Genomic DNA, 15371 nt, shown 5'->3' with positions numbered 1-15371 from the left:
CGTCCCCACCCGAGTACCTTCTAGGAACGGCGGAGGCTTCGCAACTCTCTGATAGGGGGTAAGGGGTGGGGCGGGGGTGGGGGGGAGTGTGCGAGTAAGGGGGCGGGGCGCTCATGGCTCTCGTAATCCCCGCTCCTGGCCGGAGCCAATCAACTGCCGCAGAGGGCGTTGACTAGGCCACGTGACTTCCAGGCCCCGCCCCGACCCGTTCCAGCCTACCCTGGAGGTCTGGAATCTCTCGTAAGAATAGGCTAGGGGCTTTAAAAAGGCTAATACCAAGTCCTTCCCCTTCGCACCGATTGTAGCAAAATCTCTAGGAGTGAGCCCTCGTGCAGTTGGGTATTTTTAAAAGCTCCTCCTGGTAGTCTAATGTAGAGTGACCAACTTTTTAGAGAGCCGACCCTGGACACAGCCCTACCAGGCAAAAAAAATATGTTAATATAATGAATTATAATACACATATATGTTATTAAGATAAAAACATAAAAATAGATACTTATCTGAAACTATGTTATTCAGAATTGTTTACTTTTCTGTGACATGAATGCTGTTATTTAAAGCAACAGAGGACTTAGTGGCAATTAATTGTAATTGATAGTAGGACTAATTAATCTTTTATATGATTCCATATGTTTAGTAAAGAAGTAAGAGAGGCTACAGATTTTAAAAAAAACGCCTTTTGAGGTATTGTGTGAAATCTCCGTTTAAGTCCTGATTTCCACAGGATATACATATATATATCCCTGGTATCATACTAGTTGTTTGACCTAGGACAAATTACTTAGCTCCTCTGTACCTTATTTTCCAGAGATGTAAAATGAGGATACCAGTATTATGAATTTCATAGAGTTATGAGTATTAAATGCGTTAATATGTGTGAAGTGCTTAAAACAATGCCTGGCACATAGTAAATGTTCCTCAAGTATTAGAGTGAAAACCTTCAGTTTTCCAAACATCTTTAGATGAATACAGACATTCATTGACTCAGTGTTGTAGCAGTTTGAACTTCCATAGGAGAATTTAAAAAATCAGGAAATACAATGAAATTCATTAATTCGATTAATGTTTAATGAGTGCCTAGAATGTGCCAGGCACTGTTAGATTTTAAATAGTACACATTTAAATGTTACTCAAAGCACTTAGGGCTTGGTCCAGGCAGAAAGCTGCTGAACTCAGACAGAAAAATGCTCACACAGTTGAGCTTTTGACAATCATGCTGTGCTAAAGTGACGACATTGGAGACCTGGGGGCCTCAAACTCAGGGATAGTTTCCCTATCAAAATATTTACTGGTATCTGAAGCTACATGCAACAGAAGGCTAAAGAGCTATACTAGAACATTGGACAAGGAAGAGAGGAATTTTCCAGTCTCCCAGTGTTTATGAGATAAAGACCACTATGGAGAGGAGATCAATAATTGTAAGTCTTATAAGCAATAGTTCCTATTGCTACTGTTTAAGCTTGCTGATCCTTTCAGATATTGGTGCTTTTTAAAATCTCTACAAGTTACATTTATTTCTTTTTATTATGTTGTATTTTTCTGTTCATTATGTTTATGCTTTCTTTTAAATCCTTGAGCAGCATATCCATAATAATTATTTTAAAGTCCTTGTCTCCAAACCCCATAATTTCTGTTCTTTCTGAATCTGTTTCTACTGACTGATTATTTTCCTGGTTTTGGATTACATTTTCCTGCTTCTTTACATATCTATTAATTTTTGATTGGATGCTAGAAATTATGAAGTTTACATTGCATGTTAGAGTTTGTTGTCTTCCTTTAAAAATCATTAGAACCATACAGTCCAGAAATTCCACTTCTGGGTAAGTTCCACAAAGAATTGAAAGCAGCAACTCAAACAGATATTTGTACACCCATGTTCATTATTCACAATAACCAAAAGGTGAAAACAAGTGACCTGGACAGATGAATAGATAAACAAATGGTAGTCTACATACAATGGAATATTGTTCAGCACTAAATAGGAAGGACATTCTGACAAATGCTATAACATGATGAACCTTGAGGATGTTATGCTAAGTGAAATAGGCCAGACATAAAAGGACAAATATTGTATGATTCCACTTATATGAGGTACCTAGAATAGTAAAATTCATAGAGACAGAAAGTGGAAAGGTGGTTGCCAGGGACTGAGTGGAGGGGGAAATGGAGAGGTGGTGTTTAATGGGTACAGAGATTCAGTTTGTGAAGATGAAGAAAGTTCTGGAGATGGACTGTGTTGGTGGTTGCACAACAATGTGAATGCTCTTAATGGCACTGAACTGTACACTTAAAAATTATTAAAAAGGTAAATTTCATTTTACATGTATTTTACCATAATAAAAAATTTCCCCCTGGCCAACAGTTCAAAGTACTTTTATATCACCTGGATTCTTTCAAGGCTTATTTTGAAGCTTTGTATGGGTGTATCACCACCTGGAAGAGTGTGATCTTGGCTTGAAAGCTTGAACTAATCTTGAAGTACTCCAGGCCTGGTTCAGTCCTTTTATTAAGGCATTGTCCTTGTAGGATCTCTACTGGCTGCCTCAGGTGTTCAGTGAGGACTCCATTATAGCTGGCCAGGACATGAACATCTCCCAGCTCTGTGTGAGCTCTGGGAATTACTCAGCTTACAGCTTCCTGCTTGTTCTTTGCCTGGCTTGATTCTGCCAGGAACAAACTCAGGAGGACCCGTTATGGAGATTTCTAGAGCTTTTTCTCTGTGCAGCTTCTGGCTTTCTAGGCTTCTGCTACCCAAATCCCAGCTCCCTCTGCCTCCTTGAACTCAAATCTCTGTCTCCTCATCTGAGAGCCTGGTGTGGTCTGTTTGGGTTCCTCCTCCCCTGCACTGGGGCCTGGAAAGTGCCTCCAGTTAGAAAGTCAGGGCCATATAGGCCTCACCTGATGTGTTTCCTTTTTCCCAGGGATCACGGGTCTGCCCTGCCTGTTGTCCAAGGTCTGAGAACATTTTTTCATATATTCTGTCTAGTTTGATAGTTTTTACAGTGAGTCCAATAAGTCAGTCCAGTCCTAGAAACTGCATCACGGCCAGAAGAAGAAACTCAGTATAGTTTTAATGTGTGTTTCTTTTAATGTGAGTGCACTCGAAGTTTTTATATGATTAAATTCCATTTGCATTTTTTAGTGAACTCTCTAAAATTGTATTTGGATGTTTTTCTCTTGGGATATCAGGTTATGGATTTTGGTCTCAACACCTCTGATGCTTGCTCAGTATTTCGCCCCCCTCCCCAACCCACTGACTGAAATGTAAAGGTAGGGAATGGGAAGTGAGAAGACACACTTGTACGTGAGGGTTCCTGGCCTGTCTATCCAACACCATGCCCTTGATCCTGGGGTAAAGGGAAACAATAGATAGCTTTGCTCCTGTGGTATTTTATTCACAGGTCACCTTTGGGTCATGGATTCTTTCCTTTGCCCAGTGTAGTTGCTTATGACCAAGGAAATCTAATCTTATAGAACTTTTCCTTGTCAAACCATTCCTGAGCTGTGAGTTTTCTGGTATCTCACGTAAACGATAAGAGCTGCCCTCAAACCTCTTCTCCTATGCACGACACTGGTAAGTTTTCTCTCCCAGGTAGATTCTGTAATGTAAAATCAAGCTGGTGCCATACATCCATGATTTGCAGGGTTTCTCTCCTGTGCATCACAAAGTTATGCTGAGGTTGGAAGCCTTCTCACACCCACCGCACTGTAGGGTCTCTCCTACAATTGGTTTCGCTGGTGCATGGTGAGGCATGAGCTTTACCTGAAGCTTTTCCCACACTCCCCACAAGGACGGGATTTCGCCTCAGTGTGGCCACCTGGTGGTGATGAGGGTGCTGAGCTCTGCATGAAGCTTTTGCCACTCTCACAACCTTTTGTGGTTTAGTGTGGATTCTCTGATGCACCTTCTGGGTGGTGCATGTAAGGTTTTCTCACTGTCAAGGCAATGATGTGGCCTCTCCCTCGTGTGGGGCATGGTGAGGCATGAGCCAGAACTAAAACTATTCCTGCGCTCACCACACACTCAGAGCCTTTCCTGGGCGTGGACTCCCAGCTCTGCTCTGGCTGGAGCTTTCCCCACATTCCTTACACTGGTAGGGCTTCTCTCCGGCATGTGTCTTCTGATGGCACCAGAACTCTGCCAAAGCTCTTCCCATTCTCCCCTGTGTGGTTTATGAAAACAACAAACATCTTGTTTCTGGGTTATTTTCCCAGGTGTCTCTGTAAGCATCTGCACATTGCCAAAACTTTCACAGCCTTGCCCATCATCATTGGCATATTGTTTGATTTCTCCTAATCATGTCCTGGAAGTTTCACTTTTTTCCCACCATTTTCTGCCTTGAAGCCTTTTCATTCCTTTCTTTCTTTCTTTTTGTTATTTTAGAATCTAAAGGAAAACGTAAGAAGTAAAGGTGTTAGTCTTGAAATAGGATTTGGAACTGGAGGGAAAGGATGGTTGGAGCAATTACATTAGACTAAGTTAAAGTACAAGTTCCTCTGAATACAGGAATTTACAGAGTTCAAAGGCAAAGATAGCAGAAGGGATGCTTGGGTGACTCTGTCCAAACAACCCCTGAGTAAGGTCTTTTCATAGGCTGTGTTCATATGGATGGTTCTGAATGTTCATTTTATAGTCTGTTTTGTGTTCACCTCTTCTATGAAGCCTTATTTGGTTAGTTCCACCTCACTTTGCTCTACAGTGTCTCATTTAATTGAAATTACTCATTTGTAATCCTTTCTTCTTCTCTTTCTTTTTCTTTCTTTCCTCCCTCCTTCCCTCCCTTCTCCCTCCCTCCCTCCCTTCTTTATTTTCTTTCTTTCCTTCTTTCTTTCTTTCTATTTCTTTCCTCTCTCTCAGACATGTGTGTAGCACTTACTATATGTCAGGCACTCTCCTAGGTGCCATACACACACACACACACACACACACACACACACACACACACACACACATATATATATATATACACATATATGTATAAATTCAGTTCATTCTTATGGCAACCTTATTAGGTAGGGCCTAGTATTGTTCCCATTTTATGGAGGAGAAAACTGAGGCACACACATGGTTGAGTATCTTGCTCAAGTACAGGCTAACATGTGTTAGAGCCAGGATTCTATCCCAAGCAGAATGGCTTCAGAATCTGTACTCTTCAGCCTTCCTGTTTGGGTGGTTTTGATCTCTCAAGCTTAGAAAGCAAGCTTTGAACACCAAGTATCATGCCTCTGATTTTTTTGAGTGCTTCATAGAGTCTAAATATATATCTGCAGAAACCCTAGGGAAAAAGGTATATTACGTGCTTAACAGGAAGGGTGCAGAATCCTTCAAATTGGTTGAAGATGAGATGTTCTCCTGTTGGCTGAAATTGAATACTCAGAAGCAATGGAACAAATCAGGCTCTGGCAACCCAGCCTGGGACTCCTGATTACCTTTTTTCCCTCACGAGAGAGAGACTCATGGGCCCTCTCTTAAATCTATTGGGAATCATCATAAAGTTAAAGATCTATTTGAAGATCTGGCATTGTGAACTGGTCACAGTGTTCTTTGTTCTGCTACCAACCTGAGGTCTCCAAAGTCTCACTTTTCTAACTGCTCTCCACCTACTTTTCTACCCTTTTTTCCCTTTCCTCAAAGACCCATATCTTTCCTCTTATCTTCCTACTAATTTTTGTGTGTGTTTACTTATTTATGCCAATTTCTCTGTACATCCTCATAATGTACATCTCTGGGAGATACATACCTTGGGGCGGAGGGGGCACAGACATAAAATGTGACTGTAACTGTATTTATTTATTTATCAAGAGGCATTATTTTTCTTCCATGCAGAGATGAGTGGCTAGGAAATGACTGGGCTTATGAATAAATATAGTTGCATATGTCAGATCTTCAGCTATTTCTTTTTATTTTAATGATAAAACTAAAAGCAGTAATAAGCCCAATTGATTTTTCAGTTATACACTAAGCCATACAAGTTATATACTAATCAATTAAACTATGGTATACGAGAAAAATGGAGATAATCGATGGTCTAGAAGATTGTTGTAATGTGATTTTTGACTTGTATCACTATGTATTCCCTGGTCCTTGTTATACCGTAATTTCCAGGTGCTTTCTCGCCATACAGCGTAGCCTTTTGCATCAGTTAGACCTTGGTCTGAATCCTATCTCTGCCATTTGGTAAATGTGACAGTGGGCCAGTTACTTAGTTTCTGAGCATTTTCCTCACCTGTAAAAATACAAAAATAATAGCTTCCTACTGTGTTGCTGTGAAAACAAAAAAATGAAAGCATCTAATGTAGTGTGAGACACATAGTAGGCACTTGAAAAATGTGAGTTTTCTTCCTTCCCTCCTACCTCTCTCCCATGCTTGTCCCCCTCAGCTTCTGGTTTTGTTTCCATATCGAAACAGAGGGGCGCTTGTTGCTGCCTTGTATCTGCCATCACCCTCAGTTGATTAGGGAGTGAATCTTGAGCAGTGGGGCATCAGTACTGAGATTGTTAGTTTGGGAGGAGATCTCATGTGTCCCAGAGGGAAATACGTTAGAGAAATGTGCTATAGTTGATTCTTTCCTCAATCCACAATGGTAACCCTGCTTACCTTCTCAAACCCAGAGGGTCATGACAAACCAGGGAGGACTGAAACCCCCAGGCTATGGTCTAGACAAGCCAAAAACCTTACCTAGTGAGAACAATTTTTGGGGTGCTGATCCTGCACGGTGAACCTGATAAAGTCCTTGTGAGAGAGAAAGCCGAAGCTCCTGACTTCAAAACCTAGAGAAACTGGAGACATTACATGGCAGATGGCCTTTGGAATTACAAGAATCTATTTTCCCAAAAAGTAACAAGAAACCTAACAGGAACTGGGAGCCAGTGTGGTACAGGGGGAAGGATGTCTGCATCATCATCAGATTTTAACACTCTTACTTCCTCTCCCCCATTGTTATGGTCTACTGGCCCGTGTATCATTTTATTTCTCCTTGATTTTAGCTCCTGGATCCCCATCACTCTTTAAAACTAGTTCTGTCTGCATTCTTGGTAATTTCTATATAGACATGAATGGTTCTCTAACATCCTGGTCTGTCAGTCCTCTGAATTTTCTCCTGCAGTATCTTGTCCTCCATCCTACAATACATGCTCCCATAGTCACACTCCAGACCTGGTCATTACCTGAAACTGTAAGAATGTAAGAAGGGTTTGCGCACGCGGTAGACTCATCCCCCACCCCCACCCAAGACACAGTGTCAATGTCTGGTGATGATAACAATAATCATTACACCATATAATGTATAGAGACCATTTGCAAAGCATCCTTAGATAAAAAGGATAGCCTCACAGCAAACCTGGGTCAGTTCAGTTAGGGAGTGACAGGCCCACGACTGGACTCGGTCTCCTGCCTCTCATCTGTGGGACCTTCTGCCATCACTCACCTTCTAACTCCAATTCCATCTCTCGTGTTAAAAATCCTCAATTTCAGCACTGCGAGGCCAGGGCCAGCTGCTTCACCACCACTTTTGCGCGAGTCCGGAACTCTCGTGAGAGTTTCTTCCCTTTTTGTTTAAGGCACTTCTCAAATGAACAACCTTGTTCACGTCAAGTTCCCTGAAAGTGGCCATTGTGATTCCAAATCGTCCCTGGTGAAAAACTGTGCTGGTGAGCTATACATACTTCTTAATTTACAGTGAGAAAACATGAAGAAAGCAGGTATTTCACTAAGAAGAAGCAGGATTTTAGATAGAAAAGACCCCACAAAAACTGCCACGGTCCACAGGATGGTGCTTGTACAAACCTGGAACTTGGCCAAAGGCCAATTTTCACTAAACAGGAGCCAAACAGATCTTGATTCTGGGCAAAGCAAGCCTCAAGGACACAGAGATAAGTCTTGATCTCTCTTGCCCCTATCTTGGTCAATTTGGATTCTATTTCACAGAGTCTACACTGCTCCCAGACTTTACCACCAATTCCCAACACTTCCTCTCTATTGAAATGGACAGGGCTTCCCTGGTGGCGCAGTGGTTGAGAATCTGCCTGCCAAGGCAGGGGACACGGGTTCGAGCCCTGGTCTGGGATGATCCCACATGCCGCAGAGCAGCTAGGCCCGTGAGCCACAACTACTGAGCCTGCGCGTCTGGAGCCTGTGCTCCCAACAAGAGAGGCCACGATAGTGAGAGGCCCGCGCACTGCGATGAAGAGTGGCCCCCGCTCGCCGCAACTAGAGAAAGCCCTCACACAGAAACGAAGACCCAACACAGCCAAAAATAAATTAATTAAAAAAAAAAAAAGAAAAAAAAGAAATGGACAAACTCATCCTGGTTTCAGCTGCTGTTCTCAGTATAGCTCACTGAAATATTGCAGGAATACCTGTTGACTATTTGCAGTTCTTTAATCTGTCAGATGCTTGTTGCTTCTGTTTCCTTTTACAGAATTGCTTGAGACCGTGCTAGTTTTGTAACTGTTGCTGGTTCCACCACCTGGTTTTGTTGTAGATGTCCATGGGTTTCAGCTTTGCAATCCTAGTTGCTCTTTGTTTTTTTTTTTTCAGTTATACATACATCTATCTATTGACACATATTCTTTTTCAGATTCTTTTCCATTATTGTAGGATATTACAAGATATTGAGTATAGTTGCCTGTGCGATACAGTAGGTCCTTGTTGTTTACCTATTTTATACATAGTAGTGTGTATCTGTTAATCTGAAACTTTTGATTTATCTCTCCCCTGCCCCCACCACCATCCCCTTTGGTAAGTTTGTTTTTTGTGTCTGTGAGTATATTTCTGTTTTGTAAATAAGTTCATTTATATCATTTTTTAAGATTCTACATATAGGTGGTATCATATGATACTTGTCTTTGGTTTATTCCACTTAATACGATAATCTCTAGGTCCATCCATGTTGCTGCAAGTGGCATAATTTCATTCTTTTTATGGGTAATCATTCCATTGAATGTAACTACCACACCTTCTTTATCCATTCATCTGTCGATGGACACTTGGGTTGCTTCCATGTCTTGGCTATTGTAAATAGTGCTGCTTTGAACATTGGGGTACACGTATATTTTTGAATTAGAGTTTTCTCCAGATATATGCCCAGGAGTGGGATTGCAGGAGCATATGGTGCTCTGTGTGTTTTTTAGGAGGGATTTGGGGAGATACAAAAACTACGGCACTATCATCATTATCTTCTCTTGTGTCCTTTCTTGAGAGCAAGGGAAACCTTCACAAAGATATCCTGATAGACTGCCCTACATATATCCTTAGCTAGAATTATAACACTTGCACATGCATAAATAAACCCAGCGACGAGGATGGTGTTAGACCATGATCAGCATCAAGATTCACTTCCTGGAATTAGAACAGACAGAAATTCCCTGGTGGTCCCATGGTTAGGACTCCGTGCTTCCACTGCAGGGGGCCTGGGTTTGATCCCTGGTCGGGGAACTAAGATCCCCCAAGCCGCGTGGTGTGGCAAAAAACAAACAAACAAAACAAAACAAAACCGACAAGGAAGAGCACATAGGCACATAAATGGTGAGAAACTGAACCTGAATGGGGCTCTGCCTGAAAGAAGCAAGGCAGCAGCAGTGGACAAGGCGACAGATTGGAGTATAAAACTAAGAGTGTTAAGAGCACTATTTTTCCAAATTGACAGCAATTCATAGAAATGTATTTTACATCATTACTCTGCATACACATACACACATATTCATGTAACAAACAAGTTTCACGAAACAATACTTACTATATAAGAAAATGAAACCTAGTAAATCCCAACCATAATTTTATTAATATTTAAATACAATATACAAAAGTGCCTAAGAACGTACAAAAACAAAATTTCATAAAGATTGTACTTAATGTGATGGGTGTGCTTGCCTGTTCATGAGTTCGTTCCAGTCAGGCACACATGAAGACAAGGCAACACGCATGTCAGGTGCGCTGTTGAGCCGATTTCTTTTCTTTGTTTTTAATCGTGTCAAGATCGAAAATCCTAGTTCACACAAATAGGTAGATGTGAATGGTAATAATAGCAATATACTCTTTCTACTTAGCAGTGGAAATTCATCTTTAATCTTAATCCAAAATGCTGATAAACTTAATGTCCTATAGTAATTCCTCAGTGTGAATGACGAACTGAGCTGCAGTAATTCATTCTCTTCTTCAGGCACCAAGTGTAACTCAATTATTGATTCTGGGGTTTGATAAGCAAATGGATCTTTCATCCAAACAGCTTCCTTTAACAATGCAAATTTCTCTTCTGGAAAGTAACGATTGAAGGTTTGGGACAAAGAAGTGAGATGTACTAATATCTCTAATTTTATTTCTCTTAAGCGGTCTTCATGAATAACGTTCTCTTCAATGTGTTGCAACAGCGTTGGGAACATGTAGTAGCTGGGGCGATTACTTTTAAGTCTTACCTGCCACAACAATAATGCCTTTTGGAATCCTCGAACGTGTTCAAGATATTGAAATATATCATTGTTTTTCCCTTGTAGCTTCGAATTTAATTCATTTAAAATGCCAAAAATGTCACTTAAATACGCCAATTTTGTTACCCAAATGTCATCTTCAAAAATATTTGCCAAATGCGATTGCTTTTCAATGAGAAAAATATAAATCTCATTCCTGAGTTCGTATACTCTGCTCAATACTTTTCCTTGAGACAACCAACGAACTTCTGTATGAAACAATAAGTGGGTATGGTTCACTCCAATCTCTGAACACAATACTTCAAGAAGTCGGCTATTCAATGAGCTTCCTTTAATAAAATTAACAATTTTCACTGCATGTTTCAATACATCCATTAGGCTCGGCGGAATTTCTTTGGATACCAAAGCTTCTCGGTGAATAAAACAGTGATTCCAAAGAGAGTTGTTATGGGTGGCTTCTAACAATTTTTCAATAACTCTGCTATGTTTCCCAGTCATATTTGCTGCTCCATCACTTGAAATTCCTTTACAATTTTTCCAGTTTAATTTATATTGACCAACAATGCACTTTTCTAATTCAGTGAATAAATCTACTCCGGTTACATGTGAATTTAAATTTAAACAACACAACAGATCTTCTATAAAATCATCTTGCCATACATACCTGACATATACCAAGAGTGTGGGACAGCTTGCAATATCAGTGCTCTCATCAAGTTGGATTGCAAAATCTATACCAGACTGTAGCCGTGTCATAAGCATTGCTTCTAAATGTTTTGCAATAGTACAGATTCGACGAGATATTGTATTATCGCTAAGAGGTATAGTTCTTAACTTATCAGCTGATTTATCATCAAAGATGGTACGTACCATATCCATACATGCTGGGAGAATAATTTTTTCAGCAGCTGTGTGAGCCATTTTCTCTTTTGCCACTCGATACGCCACTAAATACGATGATAATAAGGCTCTCTCGTTCATAGTTGTGGAACGACTAAGAAATCGGGGTGATGACTGTAGGCTATTTCTTTCTGTTTGAAAACGGTCTTCCTCATCATCTTCCTCTTCCTCCTCCGCTTTCACTATCACTGTGCCTTCCATCTCCTGGGTAGCCCGGGGAGACAAATCTGTAGCATTCCTTGATTCAGCAGTCATTGTTCAGGTTCAAAGAACTGGCTCACTTGATCCAAACAGGGTCTGTCTGCAGGACTTTCCTTTTTGTCCTAGATGTTTTATGAGATCAGTTTTTGCTGTCCTGCAGGGTAGAAAAATTTAATAGCAGTATTAAAAGGTAACACGGTGTTGCTATGCTGCTTACACCTCATCCATGAAGACAAGTCACTAGATCCAATGATGTGACATAGTAAATGCTGAGTAACTGCCATTCATGTTAGCTGTGTACCAGGCAGATTCGGTACATTACATACACAGCTCATTTAAGTCTCATGGAAACCTAATGAAGTACACAATTATTATTCCTATTTTAAAAGCTGAGAAAGATTTAAAAATGTGTCTAACAACATAATGTAGTGGATCCAGTACTCAAACCCAAGTCTGAAGTCCAGAGTCCTAGCTATGCTGCTATACTTCCATGTAGATACTCTTAGAAAGTGATCACCAAAGTACGGTGTACAAGACCATCCATTGGGGCACAGGGGAAAACAATTAAAACTTGTATTTATTTTTTAAAAACACTGAAACCCACTTAAGCTTTCCTGATAGCCATCTTATAGCATTTATATTCTGTCATCATTTGTGTTGCCGTTCTTATTTTCATCTTCCAACTATTTTATTTTCTTTGCTCATTTCCCTTCATTTTTAGTGATATATTGTCAAAAATCTCATTCTTTCTCAGGTATTTTAAGATCAAGGAAAAGGAATCTTGGTTTTTGACATCTCATCAAAGATTTAAAGGTGGGGTATGGGGAATAACGCATTCCTAGAGGCCTTCCCTCCCACTGGCAGTATGAATCAAAATGAAGTGACTCCAAGGGAGTGAAACTCAAAGATACAGGGCTGAGGTCAGGGCATGGACAGGCCCTTCTGGAGTGTTTTCCTGCTCATGTTCTAGGCAAGTAGCAGTAGAAAGACTGGGTTTTATTTTGCGTTTCTTGAATGATTCCAGCACTCAGTCATCTCTTGACTTTAAGCTCACTAGCTGTCTCCAGTTTGGTATGCAATATTTTGATAGTTTTTACCCTGAAATTTAATTTTTAATGCTTTCATGCCTTATTTCAACTAGACTACTCCTCAAGAATAAAGACTGTCTTTTACTTTCATTGTGGCCCTTAAGTCACATGACGTAGTTCCTTGCAACCAGGAGATATTTTAAAAAACATTTGTTTGAATGAATGCAATGTCAACATTTTTTGCCCATTTGGAGAAAGTTCAACAAATTCATTATAGGCCTGGTATTGCAATACTTGGAAGGGCATGTCATTTAGAAATTAAGAGATGCTACTCTATTGCAACTGTCAGGTTACTTATGAAACATCTGAGTAAGAATGGGAGCAATACTATAGCAGCACAGGTTTAAAATACATGAGTAAATAATGTGTCCATGGGTAAGTTACCTATGTCTCCCATTACACTATGTAACCAACCTATTTCTCCAGCAAATAGTAAGGTTTCATTGATCTGCTTACAAGGTATTCTCCGCAACTTATTTATTGATTGCAAATAATCTGTGTAGCACAGGCCTGTATAAGTGTTTTCTTTGGTCCTCTGCTACTTAACAGCCTTTCTCAATAATGACAGTGTCTTTGTGTATACTGGTGGCACTTCAGAAAATGGAGATGGGGCATTAAGTTTGGCCTAGCTGCATTTTTCAGTTAATTTCCCTCTATCGATGAATGTCCAAGTTGGAAGGGCCCTCTGAGATATGCAGTCTAGTTTACTTTAATTAGGATAAATTTGAGACTTGGTGTTTTGTCTAAGAGCATCCCGCTAACCAGTGGCAGAGAGGGTGCCAGTGCCCAGTGGGCAAATGGCCCAGCGCTCTTGCTCTTGCCGCCGCACCACGGCAGACGCCCCTCACTACTCAGCCCTGAGTCAAGCACAGTTGGCTCCCACAACTGAAAAATTCACCTGGTGTCTCAAATTACTCCTGTAAAAAAGCTTTCAGGAAGCTCGGAAACTGCAAGGAAGAGGGTGAAGTGCATGTCACCTTTTCCTACTGCGTTCAACTCACTTTATTCACTAAGCTTCAAACATTCTTTAATCACTGCCATTAATGGTGGTGGATTTGGGGGTGAGCAGATGATCTGCAAACACTTATGAGTCTTAAACTTCTCCACTAAAAAAATCAAAAACAAAACCGTGGAGCTTGGTAGCCTCTAGGGTCTTTCTCATTTTACACCGCGAGGTCCCTAGGAACCCAGGAGACAAGCTTTCACCAGAAGGAAAGCAAAGGGGGACGATCGGGGAGCACAGAAATTAGACTAGGGTCATTTGGGGGTGAAAACCGAGGACGAGGCGGCGTAGGTGGGGCACGCAGGCTGCCTCCTCCCGGTCCCAGAGGTATCTCATCCCAGTCCAGAAACCAGGGATCCAAGGCTGTATCTGCAGGGAGACGGCGATTCCTACGGGCGAGGCTGGGACGAAGGACAGGGACACGGACCCTCCACCCCGTCTGGGGACGGTCGTGGCGAGGGGGATCGCGGAACACGGCCGTACACATCCACCTGCGTCCCCGCCCGTCCTCCCCGGCTGGAGCCCCGTCTCACCGTGAACCCCGGAGAAGCCTGGGGTGCTGGGATAGAAAAGGGAGGTGACTCTGGGGACCAAAGGGCAGTGGACTTGGAGCCAGGGCCTCCGCTCGCCAGACCCCAGAGTGTCACAAAAGCCGGAAGTGCGTCAACATCCGCCTTCCGAGCCTGCGCTGCGCTGGTGGTGTGTGTCGGGGGGTGGGGGGTGTGTGGGGGTGGAGGTGGGGGTGGGGGTGGTCCTCTCTAGGAAAGCGGGAGGTCTTTGATTCTTGTTCCCCAATTCGTGAGTTGGGCTTTGGGGATGTCTTAGCTTCGCTTTTCCCGTCCGGGAAAACGGGGGTTAAGTTTCCCTCGGTACCCTCCTGCTCAGATACTTATACAATTCTCCTACTTTTTCTTATTGATGGCAGTAATCGTAATAATTCTAGTTATTATCAAACAATAAGGTGATTGTGTGTCTGTGGCAGAGGAACTGAAACAAAAATGTAGTCAGTAGAGCAAAGTGAAGTCAAGGATGGATGGTTTCACGAAACCAAAGTGGTTGCTTCTCCGGGGACCCTGATTGCGTATTGCCACTTGAACGGACCTGGGGAGGAATAATGTTTCCTGCCATAGCAGTAAACCGCGGCCTTCAAGCCAGCAGTGACTGCAGCCGTCCCCAACTGTGTACCCTGACGGGATTCAGGATGGAGAAGAGCAGGGTACTGGCCCCAGACAGCTGAGGTGCACGTCAAAGGAATGATTTCAGTGAGCCCAGACTCTTGCATCTTCCCATACATAGAAAAGCTCTAAAATCATTAACTTGAAATGTCTGGTTTTCTTCAATTAAGAGTAATCTTTTGATGTTCTGGCTTCGAGGTTTTTGCTGCAAAACTCCTACATATCCTGGCTTCTCCCTTATCTCTTCGGAGCAGCCCCTTAGAGTTGAGAGGCTGTCTTCCCAGCTTAAGTCCTCAATTTTGTCTGCCAAATAAAACATAATTCTCAACTTTTAGGTTATGCTTTTTTTTTTTCAGTCGACAGACAGTATTTTCAAATATTTGTTCAATAGGCAACAGATATTCTTTCCAATACTAGATAGTTACAAGATTCTGAGCTTGGCTAATGTTTCCAGGGAGTTTTGAGTGTGATAATAATGGAATTACTATAGTAATTCGAACTTGAGGCATTTTTGCTATCAAAATGTTATCACAGTAATTACAGCATTTGCTATAACTTCACTTTTTATAAAACAGTAA

At 41.6% G+C, this 15371-nt stretch overlaps 1 protein-coding gene across 1 annotated transcript; it reads right to left on the bottom strand.

Moving 5' to 3' along the window:
• Positions 1-9679: 9679 nt before the first annotated feature.
• FAM200A (family with sequence similarity 200 member A) lies at positions 9680-14234 on the bottom strand. Its single transcript, XM_036824668.1, has 2 exons — positions 14152-14234; positions 9680-11681 (listed from the first exon to the last, which is right to left on the bottom strand). Exon 2 carries the CDS (start codon positions 11579-11581, stop codon positions 9851-9853), a length of 1731 nt encoding a protein of 576 aa, XP_036680563.1. The 5' UTR covers positions 11582-11681; positions 14152-14234; the 3' UTR covers positions 9680-9850.
• Positions 14235-15371: the final 1137 nt, after the last annotated feature.

This window comes from Balaenoptera musculus, chromosome 15, assembly GCF_009873245.2.
Source record: "Balaenoptera musculus isolate JJ_BM4_2016_0621 chromosome 15, mBalMus1.pri.v3, whole genome shotgun sequence".
Taxonomy (NCBI): Eukaryota; Metazoa; Chordata; class Mammalia; order Artiodactyla; family Balaenopteridae; genus Balaenoptera; species Balaenoptera musculus.
The sequence above is the reverse complement of the archived record's forward strand: the minus strand, read 5'-3'. Positions and strand labels throughout refer to the sequence as shown.

Bases quoted from the DNA above. Each gene is read 5' to 3' on its own strand.
- FAM200A (XM_036824668.1), bottom strand. From the start codon at position 11,581: ATGACTGCTGAATCAAGGAATGCTACAGATTTGTCTCCCCGGGCTACC.